The sequence below is a fragment of the Littorina saxatilis genome, linkage group LG1, assembly GCF_037325665.1.
Source record: "Littorina saxatilis isolate snail1 linkage group LG1, US_GU_Lsax_2.0, whole genome shotgun sequence".
Taxonomy (NCBI): Eukaryota; Metazoa; Mollusca; class Gastropoda; order Littorinimorpha; family Littorinidae; genus Littorina; species Littorina saxatilis.
This window is the reverse complement of record NC_090245.1, coordinates 27253146-27270389: the sequence shown is the minus strand read 5'-3', so window position 1 is coordinate 27270389 and position 17244 is coordinate 27253146. Positions and strand designations below refer to the sequence as shown.

The 17244-nt window shown below is 44.1% G+C and overlaps 1 protein-coding gene across 2 annotated transcripts in view; it reads left to right on the top strand.

Moving 5' to 3' along the window:
• Window positions 1-15391, top strand: part of LOC138965959 (A disintegrin and metalloproteinase with thrombospondin motifs adt-1-like) — a 29564-nt gene extending 14173 nt beyond the window's left edge. Inside the window, exons 6-16 of one of the 2 annotated variants that reach the window (XM_070338046.1) lie at window positions 326-502; window positions 1137-1319; window positions 2376-2561; window positions 3972-4157; window positions 5495-5671; window positions 6093-6266; window positions 6628-6796; window positions 8425-8573; window positions 10220-10351; window positions 10697-10866; window positions 12088-15391. In XM_070338046.1, the coding sequence (XP_070194147.1) occupies window positions 326-502; window positions 1137-1319; window positions 2376-2561; window positions 3972-4157; window positions 5495-5671; window positions 6093-6266; window positions 6628-6796; window positions 8425-8573; window positions 10220-10351; window positions 10697-10866; window positions 12088-12279 (1895 nt within the window). In that variant the 3' untranslated portion in view covers window positions 12280-15391. The remainder of the gene's footprint in view (window positions 1-325; window positions 503-1136; window positions 1320-2375; window positions 2562-3971; window positions 4158-5494; window positions 5672-6092; window positions 6267-6627; window positions 6797-8424; window positions 8574-10219; window positions 10352-10696; window positions 10867-12087) is intronic. The other variant, XM_070338054.1, reaches the window with a different exon arrangement.
• Window positions 15392-17244: the final 1853 nt, after the last annotated feature.

Below are 17244 nucleotides of genomic sequence, written 5' to 3'. Positions count from 1 at the left end.
TTGTTTGGGCTCCATTTTTGTCACTTGTACGTTGGTCATTGAAGATTCCTGCGCAGCTAAACAATAAAACGTAAAGTGAATTTTGCCGACTTTTGACAACACGTGCGCATGCTCAGATAATTACGAAATGGTTTAGCTCTCCAACGGGCATGCTCAGATAATTGCACAATGATATCCCCGGCTTTTCTAAAGCTTTATACCACCTTTTATCTTTATATGGAAAATAAAAATGACGTGTTTGACCATATAAAGAACATACATTGCAGTCAAAGAGTGTACTAAATTTGATTAAGAAAATGCCCAAGACATTTTCTTCTGGTTGCAGTCCCGATAGAGAACGGTAACTGGGGCAGCTGGAGCTCGTGGGGCGCGTGCAGTGCCACGTGCGGGGCAGGCAGTCAGATACGCGTGCGGAACTGCAACAACCCCCCTCCCTCCAACGGCGGCTCCTCCTGCCAGGGAGGGAGTAACGAGGCTCGTAATTGTTCCAAGAATATCTGTGGTGAGTTCTGATATTTTCTGTGTGTCTGTGTGTGCGTGTGTGCGGGGGGTGGGGTGGTGTGTGTGTGTGTGTGTGAGTGTGAGTGTGTGTGTGTGAGTGTGTGTATGCGCGCGCGCGCGCGTGTGTGTGTGTGTGTGTGTCTGTGTGTGCGTGTGTGTGTGTGTGTGTGTGTGCGTGCGTGCGTGTGTGTGTGTCCTCATAACAAACAGTGTAAAAAACTAGAGTGTTAAGTCATTGTCTCCCAGGTACGTATATATATGTACCCACTCGTTTGGCTCTATCTGACCAGGTGCGGATATATTCTTTCAGACTGGTAGGTTCAGTCCCTTCTTGTAACGTCAATCTAACGCCTGCATTCCATGGTGTTGATACACAGTTTCTATACAGCTACTACAATTCTGAGTGACCTGCTGCAGCACAGCTGGTCTCGGCTAAAACAAATTGGTCAAAATAGGAGAATGAAAGATAGACTGAGAGTGAAGGAAGGCAGTTTTCTTGTCGTGTCAATGAACGTAACCAGGAAACCTAAAAAACTGAATTACGGACTTGTCACGTTGAAGAACGACCCAGCAATCTGCACATTTAACAAAAACAATTAAATTATAACTCTTTGGTACTTCTTATCTTCCTCTAGTTCAGCCAATTAACGGCAATTGGGGAGGGTGGGGTCAATGGTCACAATGCAGTACATCGTGTGGGGGAGGATCTCAGAGACGAATCCGTCTGTGCAACAACCCCCCTCCTGCCAATGGGGGCCTCAATTGCTCCTTCCCGAACAGCTACACAGAAACGCAGACATGCAACCCGAATACTTGCGGTGGGTTGAGAAACTTTTTTTGTTTAAGCAGAATGAAATCCAATTGCAATGTCGTGACGAATGTAATATTTTGGATCCGTACTCAATAATGATTATGATTTAAGACAACTTTTTCTGACTGTGCTTTGCAATTTTCTCCAGCAATGTCTTTTGGACACACTGCCAAAGAATATATAGGTTTAGAAAAGTATGAAATATAGCAACAAAACCATCTTAACACCGAAACCCTTTCACTCTCTCTCTCTCTCTCTCTCTCTCTCTCTCTCTCTCTCTCTCTCTCTCTCTCTCTCTCTCTCTCTCTCTCTCTCTGTCCTCTCTCTTTCTCTCTCTCTCTCTTTCCCTACTCTCTCTGTCTCTCTCTTTCTCTCCCTCTCTCTCCTCTCTCCTCTCTCTCTCTCTCTCTCTCTGTCCCTCTCTCTTTCTCTCTCTCTCTCTCTTCCTCTTCCTCTCTCTCTCTCAGTCTCTCTCTCTCTCTCTTCCTCTCCCCCTCTCTCTCTGTCTCTCTCTCTGTCTCTCTCTCTCTCTCTCTCTCTCTCTCTCTCTCTCTCTCTCTCTCAGTCTTTTCATCTCGCCTCAAAGATGAATTGCGAGGTAGTAATATAACGAAAGTTGTACTCTCTCTGCACAAACTTGTTTATTTTATATTTTATCCATAAATTGGTAAACAAAACACTGTTTAAACCATTTAGAAGACAGGGGACTTTTCGGACTATGGCAGCGTTTGGTCATTTTTGTTCGGAAGACACACGTGGTACTGTACCCGGCGAAACTAAACGCGGCACCATCGCGAACACTGTTGCGCACTGTTACCCTGAACACTCATCGTTCAGCCTGTGAAATATTCTGCGCGAATCTGTTTTCTTGTTTACATACCTTGTCTGAGTCGTATTTTTCAACAGTTAAAACGACGAGCAAAAAATAACACTCGCAACAATGAGCGCGATGGTGGCGGATGTCTTTCTCTGGGTAGGCCTACTCAGTGTGGTGTCGGAAACTCGCCTTACGTTCTTAATAATAACATTTCAAAGTAAGTGATGTGAATGTGTGTCTGTGCAGGCCCGACAGTGGTGAACGGCAACTGGGGAGGGTGGGGATTTTGGTCTAGCTGTAGTGCATCGTGTGGGGGTGGCAGTCAGACACGAATCCGTTCGTGCAACAACCCCCCTCCTGCCAACGGTGGTGCCACCTGTAGTCCCGCTAACTCCAACCGGGAAACCCAGTCATGCGCCCAAACTACCTGTCGTAAGTAATGAAAGTACCGTGATTGTCGTCAGGCTGTGAACATGTTTCATTATTATCATCACTATAATTTCAAGGTCTTCCAATGCAATGGCAGTCCAAGCAACATTTACACACAGAAACAAAACAAAATGTCTCTTTTTTCAGACGAAGATCAGTATCGGCTTTTAGTAGATTTTTTTGTAAAATGTTCCATCAAAGGTTTAAAGTAGCAGGGGGGGGGGGGGGGGGGAGGGGGAGGAGGGGGAGGCGGAGTTCCTTGATAAATACCCGAAGGTAATTTAACTTTTCTGGACTCTGTGCACACCTTATGGTCATTCAAGTATCTTCCATCAATTACCCCGTCGCTGAACTAAAATTAGATCGATCATTGTAAACTTCCTAGAAACTCTGCTATGCAAGGGCGGATCCAGGATCTTAAGGAAGGGGGGGCACAAGCTTGAAGGCGCGAAGCGCCCGAACATGCTAGGGGAGTCCGAGGCATGCCCCCCCCCCCCCCCCGGAATTTTGTTTTTTCAAGGAAGCAAAATGCTGCAATCTAGGGCCACCTGAGCTCAGAAACTGTCATTTAATCATCTCTCTCTCTCTCTCTCTCTCTCTCTCTCTCTCTCTCTCTCTCTCTCTCTCTCTCCCTACTCTCTCTGTCTCTCTCTCTTTCTCTCCCTCTCTCTCTCTCTCTCTGTCCCTCTCTCTTTCTCTCTCTCTCTCTCTGTCTCTCTCTCTCTCTCTTCCTCTCTCTCTCTCTCTTCCTCTTCCTCTCTCTCTCTCAGTCTCTCTCTCTCTCTCTCTCTTCCTCCCCCCCTCTCTCTCTGTCTCTCTCTCTGTCTCTCTCTGTCTCTCTGTCTCTGTCTCTCTCTGTCTCTCTCTCTGTCTCTCTCTCTCTCTCTCTCTCTCTCTCTCTCTCTCTCTCTCTCTCTTTTCATCTCGCCTCAAAGATGAATTGCGAGGTAGTAATATAACGAAAGTTGTACTCTCTCTGCACAAACTTGTTTATTTTATATTTTATCCATAAATTGGTAAACAAAACACTGTTTAAACCATTTAGAAGACAGGGGACTTTTCGGACTATACAGCGTTTGGTCATTTTTGTTCGGAAGACACACGTGGTACTGTACCCGGCGAAACTAAACGCGGCACCATCGCGAACACTGTTGCGCACTGTTACCCTGAACACTCATCGTTCAGCCTGTGAAATATTCTGCGCGAATCTGTTTTCTTGTTTACATACCTTGTCTGAGTCATATTTTTCAACAGTTAAAACGACGAGCAAAAAATAACACTCGCAACAATGAGCGCGATGGTGGCGGATGTCTTTCTCTGGGTAGGCCTACTCAGTGTGGTGTCGGAAACTCGCCTTACGTTCTTAATAATAACCGATTTCAAAGTAAGTGATGTGAATGTGTGTCTGTGCAGGCCCGACAGTGGTGAACGGCAACTGGGGAGGGTGGGGATTTTGGTCTAGCTGTAGTGCATCGTGTGGGGGTGGCAGTCAGACACGAATCCGTTCGTGCAACAACCCCCCTCCTGCCAACGGTGGTGCCACCTGTAGTCCCGCTAACTCCAACCGGGAAACCCAGTCATGCGCCCAAACTACCTGTCGTAAGTAATGAAAGTACCGTGATTGTCGTCAGGCTGTGAACATGTTTCATTATTATCATCACTATAATTTCAAGGTCTTCCAATGCAATGGCAGTCCAAGCAACATTTACACACAGAAACAAAACAAAATGTCTCTTTTTTCAGACGAAGATCAGTATCGGCTTTTAGTAGATTTTTTTGTAAAATGTTCCATCAAAGGTTTAAAGTAGCAGGGGGGGGGGGGGGGAGGGGGAGGAGGGGGAGGCGGAGTTCCTTGATAAATACCCGAAGGTATTTAACTTTTCTGGACTCTGTGCACACCTTATGGTCATTCAAGTATCTTCCATCAATTACCCCGTCGCTGAACTAAAATTAGATCGATCATTGTAAACTTCCTAGAAACTCTGCTATGCAAGGGCGGATCCAGGATCTTAAGGAAGGGGGGCCCACCCAAACGTTTTTGCACAAACTTGAAGGCTCGAAGCGCCCGAACATGCTAGGGGAGTCCGAGGCATGCCCCCCCCCCCCCCCCCCCCCCCGGAATTCTGTTTTTTCAAGGAAGCAAAATGCTGCAATCTAGGGCCACCTGAGCTCAGAAACTGTCATTTAATCATCTCTCTCTCTCTCTCTATCTCTGTCTCTCTCTCTCTCTCTCTCTCTCTCTCTCTCTCTCTCTCTCTCTCCAGGGGCGGATTAGGGGGGGGGTGTTACAGGGGTTCCGGAACCCTCCCCCCCGGCTGTCCAAAAAAAAAAATAATACTAACTTTAAGAGAAACAATGAGTGGCTGCTGACACCAGTTGATCATGTTTAAAATCAAGGATAAGCCATAAATTGTTCATAAAATAGCTAAAACTCTTCAGCTTCTGGCAGACCCCCCAACGGGGCCTTGCCCATGTACCCCACAGGCGGTCTACCCCTGGACCCCAGGTTGTAACACCCCCCCCCCCCTTCTGGCTTAACTGCTCGGCCCCTGTTTTTCTCTCTCTCTCTCTCTCTCTCTCTCTCTCTCTCTCTCTCTCTCTCTCTCTCTCTCTCTCTCTCTCTCTCTCTCTCTCTCTCTCTCTCTCTTTCCCTTGAAGGGGGGGGGGGGGGCTCCCTTATCCCGCCCCCCTAATCCACCACTGCTATGTTTGCAAGAGTTCAGAAAGTAATTTGCGTTTTTTTGCAATGTGAGGCCTCTCCAATGACAGGACACCTCCCAATAAAGAACAACTTCTTCTGACCCTCTGTCTGTTATCTCGACCAAAATATGGTCACCATAGATAATGGTCAATGTGTGTCCTTTCATCGCAGGTACCTCTGTACAAAAATTGAGAAGAAAAAAAGAAATGTTCCAAAAGATTTTTATTCTGTCTAGCAATACACGGCAACTGGGGTTTCTGGGGAACCTGGTCATCGTGCAGTGCAACGTGTGGGGGAGGCAGTCAGTCACGAATCCGTTTTTGTAACAACCCCCCTCCTTCCAACGGCGGTGCCTCCTGCAGCCCTTCCACGGGCAACAGGGAAACTCTAGCGTGTGCTCAGAATGCTTGTGGTAGGTATCTTCCGTAAAAAACCAGTCATATGCTCTTTCTCTTTAGTGGAGTAGTCACAAATTATGCCAAGAAACAAATCCGTCTGTGTAACCTATGTGTAGCCATGGCGACTAGAAACATGTAAATGGCGAGTATAAATGTTAGTCCACTCGCCAAATGCGAGTAAAGTTGCCGAAACAAATGGTTGGCTTGGCGAGTAAAATGACTAAAATTTGCTCTCTGGCTAGTAAATTATGAGAAGTACTAGCCAAAGGCTAGTGCCCCATTTTGTGGACTTTCAGCGCTGCTTGTCCAACCTTCACTTGTATTTTATAGTATGTCTTGTCTTGTCTTGTCTTGTCTTGTAGAGAAAAGCGACCCAAATTTTCCCGCAATTGGACGTTAAATAACGAAATGTAATGAAATGAAATGTTGTTTCAGCACCAGTGAACGGGACCTGGGGTGTGTGGGGTTCTTGGGCGGCCTGCAGTGCGACGTGCGGCAGCGGAACGCGGACACGGATCCGTCTGTGCAACAGCCCTGCACCTTCCAACGGTGGTGTTGAGTGCGATGGTTTCAATAGCGACTCTGAATTCTGTAACGACCGTGCATGCGGTAAGTGTTGTGTACGATTTGCGATGTTTTGTTTTTACATTTAGTCAATTTTGACTTGATGTTTTAACAGAGACAAGGACTCAAGAGGAGGGTAGTGGTTGTGTGTGTGTGTGTGTGTGTGTACAGCAATTCCAGGAAAAAAACCTACCAAACCGATTTTTATGAAGGTTTCATTTTTTCAATAATTGTCTTTGATGACATCATATCCGGCTTTTCGCAAAAGTTCAGGCTGCATTGTGGTAACCTTTTTTTGTACTAAATTGAAACTCACATTTTTTTCTACTGACAGTCTTTTTTCTGTAATTTTTTACTTTTTTCGGCACTCTTTTGCTAATATTTCAGACCTTTTTTTTCTCTCTAGCACGTGACTGCGGAGTGTTCAAGCCGAGTGCTCGAATTATCGGCGGTCAAAACTCGAACCCCGGTCAGTACCCCTGGGTAGCCATGCTCGCCTCCAACGGTAATGTCCAGTGCGGGGCCATCGTTGTGGACAACTGGCACGTCTTGACCGCCGGTCATTGTCTGGATGAGTAAGTCAAAACTGACATGGTGACTGTGTTCCTTTCCGAGAGAAAGTTTGGAAGGTGTTACGGGGGGGGGGGGGGGGGGGGGGGGTGGGGGTTGCTGGATTTAGTTTGTGTCCGTGCGTGTGTGTGTTGGTGGGTAGGAGGGAGGTTGTGTGGCGTGCGTATGCATGTATTTGTGTGTGTGTGTGTGTGTGTGTGTGTGTGTGTGTGTGTGTGTGTGTGTGTAAAAGGATTTGAGTGTGGTGAATGCGTGCGTACGTGTGTGCTTTCGTGTACGCATCCCAGTGTACAATGATGAAAGAATAGATGCCCGTGATCGTCTGTCAACGAATGTGAATATCTACATTGACATATGAATATCTACATTCATCTATATGATTGTGAATATCTACATTGACATATAAATATCTATATTCATCTATGATTGTGAATATCTACATTGACATATAAATATCTATATTCATCTATGATTGCGAATATCTACATTGACATATAAATATCTATATTCATCTATGATTGTGAATATCTACATTCCGTACTTCCATACCATCCTGACGAAGGCAGTTTATCTGCCGAAATATTGAACAAGTCGCGTAAGGCGAAAATACAATATTTAGTCAAGTAGCTGTCGAACTCACAGAATGAAACTGAACGCAATGCCATTTTTCAGCAAGACCGTATACTCGTAGCATCGTCAGTCCACCGCTCATGGCAAAGGCAGTGAAATTGACAAGAAGAGCGGGGTAGTAGTTGCGCTAAGAAGGATAGCACGCTTTTCTGTACCTCTCTTTGTTTTAACTTTCTGAGCGTGTTTTTAATCCAAACATATCATATCTATATGTTTTTGGAATCAGGAACCGACAAGGAATAAGATGAAAGTGTTTTTAAATTGATTTGGACAATTTAATTTTGATAATAATTTTTATATATTTAATTTTCAGAGCTTGTTTTTAATCCGAATATAACATATTTATATGTTTTTGGAATCAGCAAATGATGGAGAATAAGATAAACGTAAATTTGGATCGTTTTATAAATTTTTATTTTTTTTTTACAATTTTCAGATTTTTAATGACCAAAGTCATTAATTAATTTTTAAGCCACCAAGCTGAAATGCAATACCGAAGTCCGGGCTTCGTCGAAGATTACTTGACCAAAATTTCAACCAATTTGGTTGAAAAATGAGGGCGTGACAGTGCCGCCTCAACTTTCACGAAAAGCCGGATATGACGTCATCAAAGACATTTATCAAAAAAATGAAAAAAAAGTTCGGGGATTTCATAGCCAGGAACTCTCATGTCAAATTTCATAAAGATCAGTCCAGTAGTTTAGTCTGAATCGCTCTACACACACACACACACACACACAGACACACACACACACACACACACACACACACACACACACACACACACACACACACGCACATACACCACGACCCTCGTTTCGATTCCCCCTCGATGTTAAAATATTTAGTCAAAACTTGACTAAATATAAAAAGACAAATCTAACCGGGTTACTGATGTGTCCACTTTTTGTTTATATCTGCATTGATCTCTGTTCGTATGTTAAAACTGACCTCGCCTTGTGCGTTACCCGTAGTCACGCGTGTCAGTGTCGTCGCATTTCAGCAAGGTGCTGAACAACCAGCTGAACAGCAATTCCTTCGAGGTGATCGTGGGCCAGTACAGGCGTGCACTCGATCCCTTGGAGGCCGGGGCTCAGAGAGTCTTTGTCACCAGCGGCACACGCCACCAGAACTACGACCAGCGAAATCTGTGTGAGTATACAGGCATGAGACCAAGGGTAGGGCGGATGGTGTCGAGAGAGGTGAAGGGACGGGGAATGTTTACAGTGCCGTGTGCCGGGCTGTGAGCAGTGCCCGCCAATGTTTAGCTCAGGCACCGTCGCGGCAGACGCGCCTAAGTTCTATGCAGGAAAATGCAGCGCGCTATTCTGGCCATCTGACCAACTGTTGTCCTCATCTCAAAGGCAGACTGATATCAAGAGGTGAAAGTTACACCCGCCTTCAGGCTCAGGCATTTTCAAATGCTCGACTCAAGACTATATTATATTGGGTAGCGCGACGCCTATCAGTCCCCAGGGGTAGCAGCCCGAATTTTCTTGAGGAACTAACCTAAGGACAGTTACTGAGTTAGTAGGGTAAGGGGGGGTATATTGAACAGGGGAGGTAAATTGAACAAGGCGAATATTTTAATAGTTCCTGTAACAATTTTTTATGTTACTGTATTTTTACGCTACTGGTGATTGTCAATGACGTTTGCATAAAAAAAATGACACAACGACGAACAACGGGTGGCAGGTGAGAACTTTTAGAATAAGTTTGCTGAATGTCGCTGAATGTCTAACGTTTTGAGTATTGATGTTAGAAAATTGCAATATCTCGACTCTTTGGTCTTTCAGTTATGGAAAATGGTCTTAAGAAGACATGAAGAAAGCTCTGGCAGCAATGTAAGATAGTCGGCTTGGGTTGAATGCTTTTGCAAGTGAGTTCGGCTAATTTGAACTTTGCCCTGTTCAATTTACCCGACTAGTCGAACAATTTGATATTTTCTCACATTTCAAGAAACAAGTCCGTGTGTTGACAAAACACATAAGACACTTTATTTCACTTGCAAATGTGTAGGTCTAACCCCAATCTTGAGATATAACCGACTTCTAAGGGCCAGCCACAGCGTCTGGTTCTTCGGGTGTCCAAATTACCCCCCCCCCCCCCCTCCCCCTTTACCCTATACAACAACAATAACAAATCCTTTCTTTTAGGCTTGAGCGGGGTGGTTTTTTGGTTGTGGCACTGGTTTGTCATATTTTGCCAAAATGTTTCTCAAATCCTACAAGAGCGACTAAGTTTGGTTTGGGAGTTGAACAAATGACAGTTCACAGGAGGAATAGGCCTACTTTAAAATAAGTGTTCGAACGTTCGGTTATTCAAATCGTAAATTCCGTGTTGGGTAGTCTTTGGAGACGGTACATATTTCACGCAACGTGTCCTTGTATACGACTCGTCTCTCTTTTTATCAACCCGACAGCAGTCAAACTTGCTCACATTCACTAGATTACAGATTTGAATTACTAATGCAACATATGTCTTCTGCATTGCACACATTAGTGCTGTATAGAAGATGACGATACACGGAATCGGGACGCAGAAGATTTTGCGTTGCAAAGTCGTTCTCCCTTTTGCGTTGATTTAATCAATCAGCATAGCCTACGAAGTATTTTTGTGTTTATTATTGCAGGTGTCTAAATTACATGTTAAATGGGCATGAAAACTTCTCAAAAATGGCAACCTAAATACAATATTTTTACATACTACAGACAGAGCTCAGCTAATCTGCCAGATTAATATTTTTGACGTGAAAAAATTGCGTTAAAAACCTTGCATTTCATGCTGTGCTTTTTCAGTGAACGACGTTGCTGTGTTGCGCCTTAGCGCACCCCTGGAGTACAATGAGAACGTGTCACCCGTTTGTCTTCCCACTGCCAGCGATAGCTTGCCGGAGAGATGCAGAGTCGCAGGCTGGGGATCGCTTTCTTGTAAGTCTAATCTGCTCTCTCCTTCTGTTGGAGTTTTGTTTTGTTGTTGTCTGCTTTGTGTTACATGGCCGATTTACAGCCAGCTTTTGTCAGCGGCTATAATCCGCTTGTTCAAGACCGTCGTGGGGCCCTTCTGTCGACAGCCAACGACAAAAGAGCCCGGAGGGTTTCTGCCTCTGCTGCCCTCAAGTCCCCCCGACGACTTATGAAGATGATGATGATGATGATGGCGATAATGTACGGCGATGATGATGTTGATGATGATGGCAGTGATGACAATGATGATGATGATGTACGGTGGTGATGATGATGATCGCACCTTAATCTGTTGGCATCCCTTTGCAGACACGGGGTCAGTGCCGGAGGTTCTTCAGGAGGTGGAGCTTGACGTGTACGACAATGTGGTGTGCGTGGACACCTTCCAGTCTACAACCCTCTACGACATCACCAGATACGTCACCAAGGGCGTCATGTGCGCCGCCAACGGAACGTCCGGAGGACAAGACTCGTGCAGGGTGGGTAGTAAGCCAACTGTCAAACCTGCTTTTGGCATTTCTACTGTCAAGCCTGCTCTTGGCATTTCTACTGTCAAACCTGCTTTTGGCATTTCTACTGTCAAGCCTGCTCTTGGCATTTCTACTGTCAAACCTGCTTTTGGCATTTCTACTGTCAAGCCTGCTCTTAGCATTTCTACTGTCAAACCTGCTCTTGGCATTTCTACTGTCAAGTCTGCTCTTGGCATTTCTTCTGTCAAACCTGCTCTTGGCATTTCTACTGTCAAGCCTGCTCTTGGCATTTCTACTGTCAAGCCTGCTCTTGGCATTTGTACTGTCAAAGCTGCTTTTGACATTTCTACGGTCAAAACCTGCTTTTGGCCTCAGTTTCTACTGTCAAACCTGTTTTGGGCATTTCTACTGTCAAACCTGTTTTGGGCATTTCTACTGTCAAACCTGCTTTGGGCATTTCTACTGTCAAACCTGCTTTGGGCATTTCTGCTGTCAAACCTGCTTTGGGCATTTCCACAGTAACATCTGTTTTTGGCATTTAATGAGCAGTCTCCAACCAGACATACTGTACAGATGCTGCCGCTGGTAATCTTTATGATCCGATTTATTGGAAAGCTTCTATACTGCATCGATATGCAACGGTGGTGCCTGGATCAGACATGGCTACTCATCCATGTATATATATATATATATATATATATATATATATATATATATATTTTATTTTTTGGTGGGGGGGTTGGTGCGTGTGCAAGCGTATGTTTTTTTCCTGTGTGCGTGTGCGCGTGTGTGTAGTGCGTGCGTGCGTGTATACGGGTGTATGTGCGTGTCTGGATGTGAGCATGTGTATATGTATGCAGTGATATGATTGTATTGATGAGTGACTCCTCTTAGCCAATCTATAATCCTTAGGTTGTACCACAACGGGCGGAATAAAATAGTCTGATCTTCTTTTGTAACGACACATTCAGAATCACAGGAGCTTGTACCAAAGTGCTAGTCGATCGAAGTGTCTTACTCCTTTCTCCCTGTTGGATTTTAGTACCCCACTATTGTAGTTAGTTAGTTATTTAGCTGTTGCTTTTCGGGTCCAGCGGACCATAATAGGCCAAATCAGGACCCCAGTACAGTACCCCACTACTGCAGTAAGGCTAAAGGAGTCGGATGCTTCCATCAGCCGGCACTGTGATACAAGCTGCTGTGCTGAGAACCAACACTGACTCTTTGCAGGGCGATTCTGGCAGCTCACTGATGTGCCGGCAGACGGACAGTCTCGGGGATTACTACAAGCTCTTCGGTATCGTGTCCAGCGGGTTTGGTTGCGGCAACAAGGGTCAGCCTGGATATTACACCTATGTCCCCTTCTACATCAACTGGATCGAGACCACCATCGAATCCCTGACCACACTGGCCGAGGGATAGGCTCAAATATTTCTCCTTTCTTTCCTGTCTTCTTTTGTTTTCTTTCCTTCGATTTCTGCATTCCACGGTGCAATGTGAACTTCATCCTGCTGCAGTGTCGCACTGATGTTCAAGTTTTGGAATTTAGTTTTCACGTTTCAGTTATACATTTTACGGACTTTAAGTTCATTGGCAGTGTCGACGGAAATATTGGTGTGTTAGTATGCAAGATATCAGAGCTTCGTGGGCTTTACAAGTGTGCTAAACTGGACGAGCAGGAAGGATGCGTGTAGCTGTTCGACGTCTCTGACATTAAAAAGACCCACGTCAAATGCACTCAAGGATTCGCGAAAGTGCGGCTTGAAACTTCCTGTAATGCAGGGATGTTGCCCGGATTTATTTTCTTTGGCAAATTTGCCGAAATAACCGCAAAAGGGTCAGCAATTTTTGAAGTTAAACTGAGGCAGACCTTGGCGTCACTTTGTGAGAGAAAAAAATGCGGCAGACCTGCCAAAGTTACGGCAAAGTTTTCAGCGATTTGAAATAAGTGTCTGTGTATTGCCGACTGCCGATTCCCCGAAAGGTGATAATACAAGTCAATGAATGATTGTCTAAATGGTGAAAGCACCCAACACGAAAGCTATGGGTAGGCCACGTGAATGATCGTCTTAGTGTTGAAAGCACCCAACACGGCGAAAGCTATGAGTAGGCCCCGTGAATGATCGTCTTAGTGTTGAAAGCATCCAACACGAAAGCTATGGGTAGGCCACGTTAATGATCGTCTTAGTGGTGAAAGCACCCAACACGAAAGCTATGGGTAGCGGCCACGTGAATGATCGTCTTAAAGTTGAAAACACCCAACACGAAAGCTATGGGTTGGCCACGTGAATGATCGTCTTAGTGGTGAAAGCACCCAACACGAAAGCTATGGGTAGCGGCCACGTGAATGATCGTCTTAAAGTTGAAAACACCCAACACGAAAGCCATGGGTAGGCCACGTGAATGATCGTCTTAGTGGTGAAAGCACCCTACACGAAAGCTATTAGTAGGCCACGTTAATGATCGTCTTAGTGGTGAAAGCACCCTGCACGAAAGCTATGAGTAGGCCACGTTAATGATCGTCTTAGTAGTGAAAGCACCCTACACGAAAGCAATGCCGGGTAGGCCACGTGAATGATCTTCTTAGTGGTGAAAGCACCCAACACGAAAGCTATGAGTAGGCCACGTTAACTATCGTCTTAGTGGTGAAAGCACCCAACACGAAAGCTATGGGTAGGCCACGTGAATGATCGTCTTAGTGGTGAAAGCACCCAACACGAAAGCTATGAGTAGGCCACGTTAATGATCGTCTTAGTGGTGAAAGCACCCTACACGAAAGCTATGAGTAGGCCACGTTAATGATCGTCTTAGTGGTGAAAGCACCCTACACGAAAGCTATGAGTAGGCCACGTTAATGATCGTCTTAGTGGTGAAAGCACCCTACACGAAAGCCATGGGTAGGCCACGTGAATGATCTTCTTAGTGGTGAAAGCACCCAACACGAAAGCTATGAGTAGGCCACGTTAACTATCGTCTTAGTGGTGAAAGCACCCAACACGAAAGCTATGGGTAGGCCACGTTAATGATCGTCTTAGTGGTGAAATCACCCAACACGAAAGCTATGAGTAGGCCACGTTAACTATCGTCTTAGTGGTGAAAGCACCCAACACGAAAGCTATGGGTAGGCCACGTAAATGATCGTCTTAGTGGTGAAAGCACCCAACACGAAAGCTATGATTAGGCCACTAGAGCCTAATAAACACATTGAGCGGCAGTGCTTTTCACATTTTCCTTCCCATACCTGCAGAAAGGTGGTGATGAATGTCAAGAAATGATCATCTTGGTGGTCAAGGCACCCGACACGAATGCAAGTGGCAGGCCACAGCGACAGCGACTCTCGTACTTGCCTTTTCCACGCGTGCAGAAAGAATTACCATCTGAACGAGCGACTGCATCAGGTTGAGATTCACGTCTACCTTTGAAAACATGGACCGGGTCCTTTTGCTGTGATTCTTTTCTCCATTCTTGGTCTTACTTTTTGTTTAGAAGAACAAGTCATGTTCGTTTCTGCAGACCTGGGCGTTTGTATGCCTTCTGGTTTATTCCCTTTTGGAACTAGTTACTCAAGAAGTCTTTGTTGCATAGAGTAAGAGTTTGAACATCTTGTGACAAAAAAGGGTAAGTAGAATGTAAAAAAATAAAAAAAATAAAAGTTTATTCCGGCAGTGCCAGTGTTTAGTCAGTATTTGCAAAACAAAGCTATATAGACTATAGTAAACAGAACGGAACACATTTTAAACAAATTTCTGTAACAAGTTTTGAAAACGTTGTGAAATATTACATAGGTCTACTAGCGAAAGAGGCACGCATAATTAACACACAGTGTTCAAATGAACACTTGAGAACACTATGTGTTTATTATGCGAACACTAGTGGACAATATGTGTGCTACTTTGTGCCAGCAAAACTATGTACAAAGTCACGAAGAGTTCAAAACTTGTTACAGATGTATTGAAAATGTGTTGAAATCTGTTTAGAGTGTACAGCTGCTTCTATTTCACATTTTTGTCATATCAAGGCAAACTTCTGTCAACACACGAGACTCTGCTTTTTTGCAGGTTTATCTCACATCTCGCAGATAATCAACATTTTGTTGTTTTTGTTTGTTTTTAAACGTTTGTACAAAAATGTTAACTATTGATTTTATTTCAAAAGAAATGACAATGACAGTAAGCAACTTGTTGATAATTCTATATTTCTACAATTCTGTGCTTCTATTATTCAGAAATTAAATTTATTCTGCTCAGGAGCAAACGGCATAATAAATCATACTAATTCGTAAGGATACTGTATTTTTTGGTGATATGACTGTTTGCCTTTTTGCCAGTGTTCGCTTTTATACACCTGTGATTGGAAAACAGAGATATTACTGTACTTGTTGTTCTTGAACATGGTGTGGTGTTTTTTCTCTTGAAAGCATATTCACCATATTGTTTCAAATCGAATTGTTAAGAGAAAAGAATGTTAAGATAATTTACATTTTATAACGTTGAAAGGTTGTCAACTCTAATACTAATAAATCGTGTTATTTTCATGTCTTCTGAAATTGCGTGCGTGCGTGTGTTTTACGTGCGAGCTTGCGTGCGTGTGTGCGTGCGTGCGTGTGTGATACGCACCCAGTGAGTGCAAAGATAAACGCACACAGTGTCTACAGGCGTATTTTCATCGCATCATGCGTTCTTATTTCGCTTTTGTCCGAGCATAAGCACGACTAGCTTTTGTGTATGTGTGTGTGTGTGTGTGTGTGTGTGTGATTGTGTGTCTGTGTGAGTGTATGAGAAAGAGGGAGAGAGACAGACAGATGGACACATAAACAGGCAGACTGACGGAAAGACAGAAAGAGAGAACGAACGAACGAACGAACGAACTTTATTACTCAAGGATGGAGATTTTAGGCTCACGCCTAGTCTTACAATCTGTCCCTGCTAAACTAAGACATACAAATAAAGACAATAAAAGGACAATTGTCAATCGTAAACAGACAGGTAGACAGAAAAACAGATAGACAAAATGACAGACAGACGGAGTGAAAAAGAGAGAGAATGTGAGTGCGTGTGTGGGTGTCTGCGTGTGTGTATGGAAGACGGACAGGCAGGCGGACAGATAGACATACTCACTTACGGACAGACGGAGAGACAGACATACTGACTGTCGGACTAAAATAAAATTAACTTTATTAATAAATACGCTTCCAAGCTGAAATGCAATGCCATAGTCCGGGCTTCGTCGAATATTACTTGATCAATCAATAGAGACATCCAGATTTGCCTTCGTCAGTTTTGACTAAATATTTTAACGTAGAGGGGGGAATCGAGACGAGGGTCGTGGTGTGTGTGTGTGTGTGTGTGTGTGTCTGTGTGTGTGTGTGTGTGTGTGTGTGTGTGTGTCTGTCTGTGTGTGTGTGTGTGTAGAGCGATTCAGACCAAACTACTGGACCGATCTTTATGAAATTTGACATGAGAGTTCCTGGGATTGATATCCCCGAACATATTTGTCATTTTTTTGATAAATGTCTTTGATGACGTCATATCCGGCTTTTCGTGAAAGTTGAGGCGGCACTGTCACGCTCTCATTTTTCAACCAAATTGGTTGAAATTTTGGTCAAGTAATCTTCGACGAAGCCCGGACTTCGGTATTGCATTTCAGCTTGGTGGCTTAAAAATTAATTAATGACTTTGGTCATTAAAAATCGGAAAATTGTAAAAAAAAATAAAAATTTATAAAACGATCCAAATTTACGTTCATCTTATTCTCCATCATTTTCTGATTCCAAAAACATATAAATATGTTATATTTGGATTAAAAACAAGCTCTGAAAATTAAATATATAAAAATTATTATCAAAATTAAATTGTCGAAATCAATTTAAAAACATTTTCATCTTATTCCTTGTCGGTTCCTGATTCCAAAAACATATAGATATGATATGTTTGGATTAAAAACACGCTCAGAAAGTTAAAACAAAGAGAGGTACAGAAAAGCGTGCTATCCTTCTTAGCGCAACTACTACCCCGCTCTTCTTGTCAAATTCACTGCCTTTGCCATGAGCGGTGGACTGACGATGCTACGAGTATACGGTCTCAGTTGCTGAAAAATGGCATTGCGTTCAGTTTCATTCTGTGAGTTCGACAGCTACTTGACTAAATGTTGTATTTTCGCCTTACGCGACTTGTTTTTCTTCAAACCAATGTCTTGTGCCCTCCCAATCGAGCTGGCCGACTGTGGACCACTACCACTTCAGGGACGTCAAGGTGTGACTTTCAGACGTGGCTCACGCTCGGTTTGGCACACACACACACACACTGACACACCACCACCAAAAACCAATATACACACGACCCTAAAATCCGTATTCCATGTTTCTAGGCTTGGCAAGAACCTTCCCCG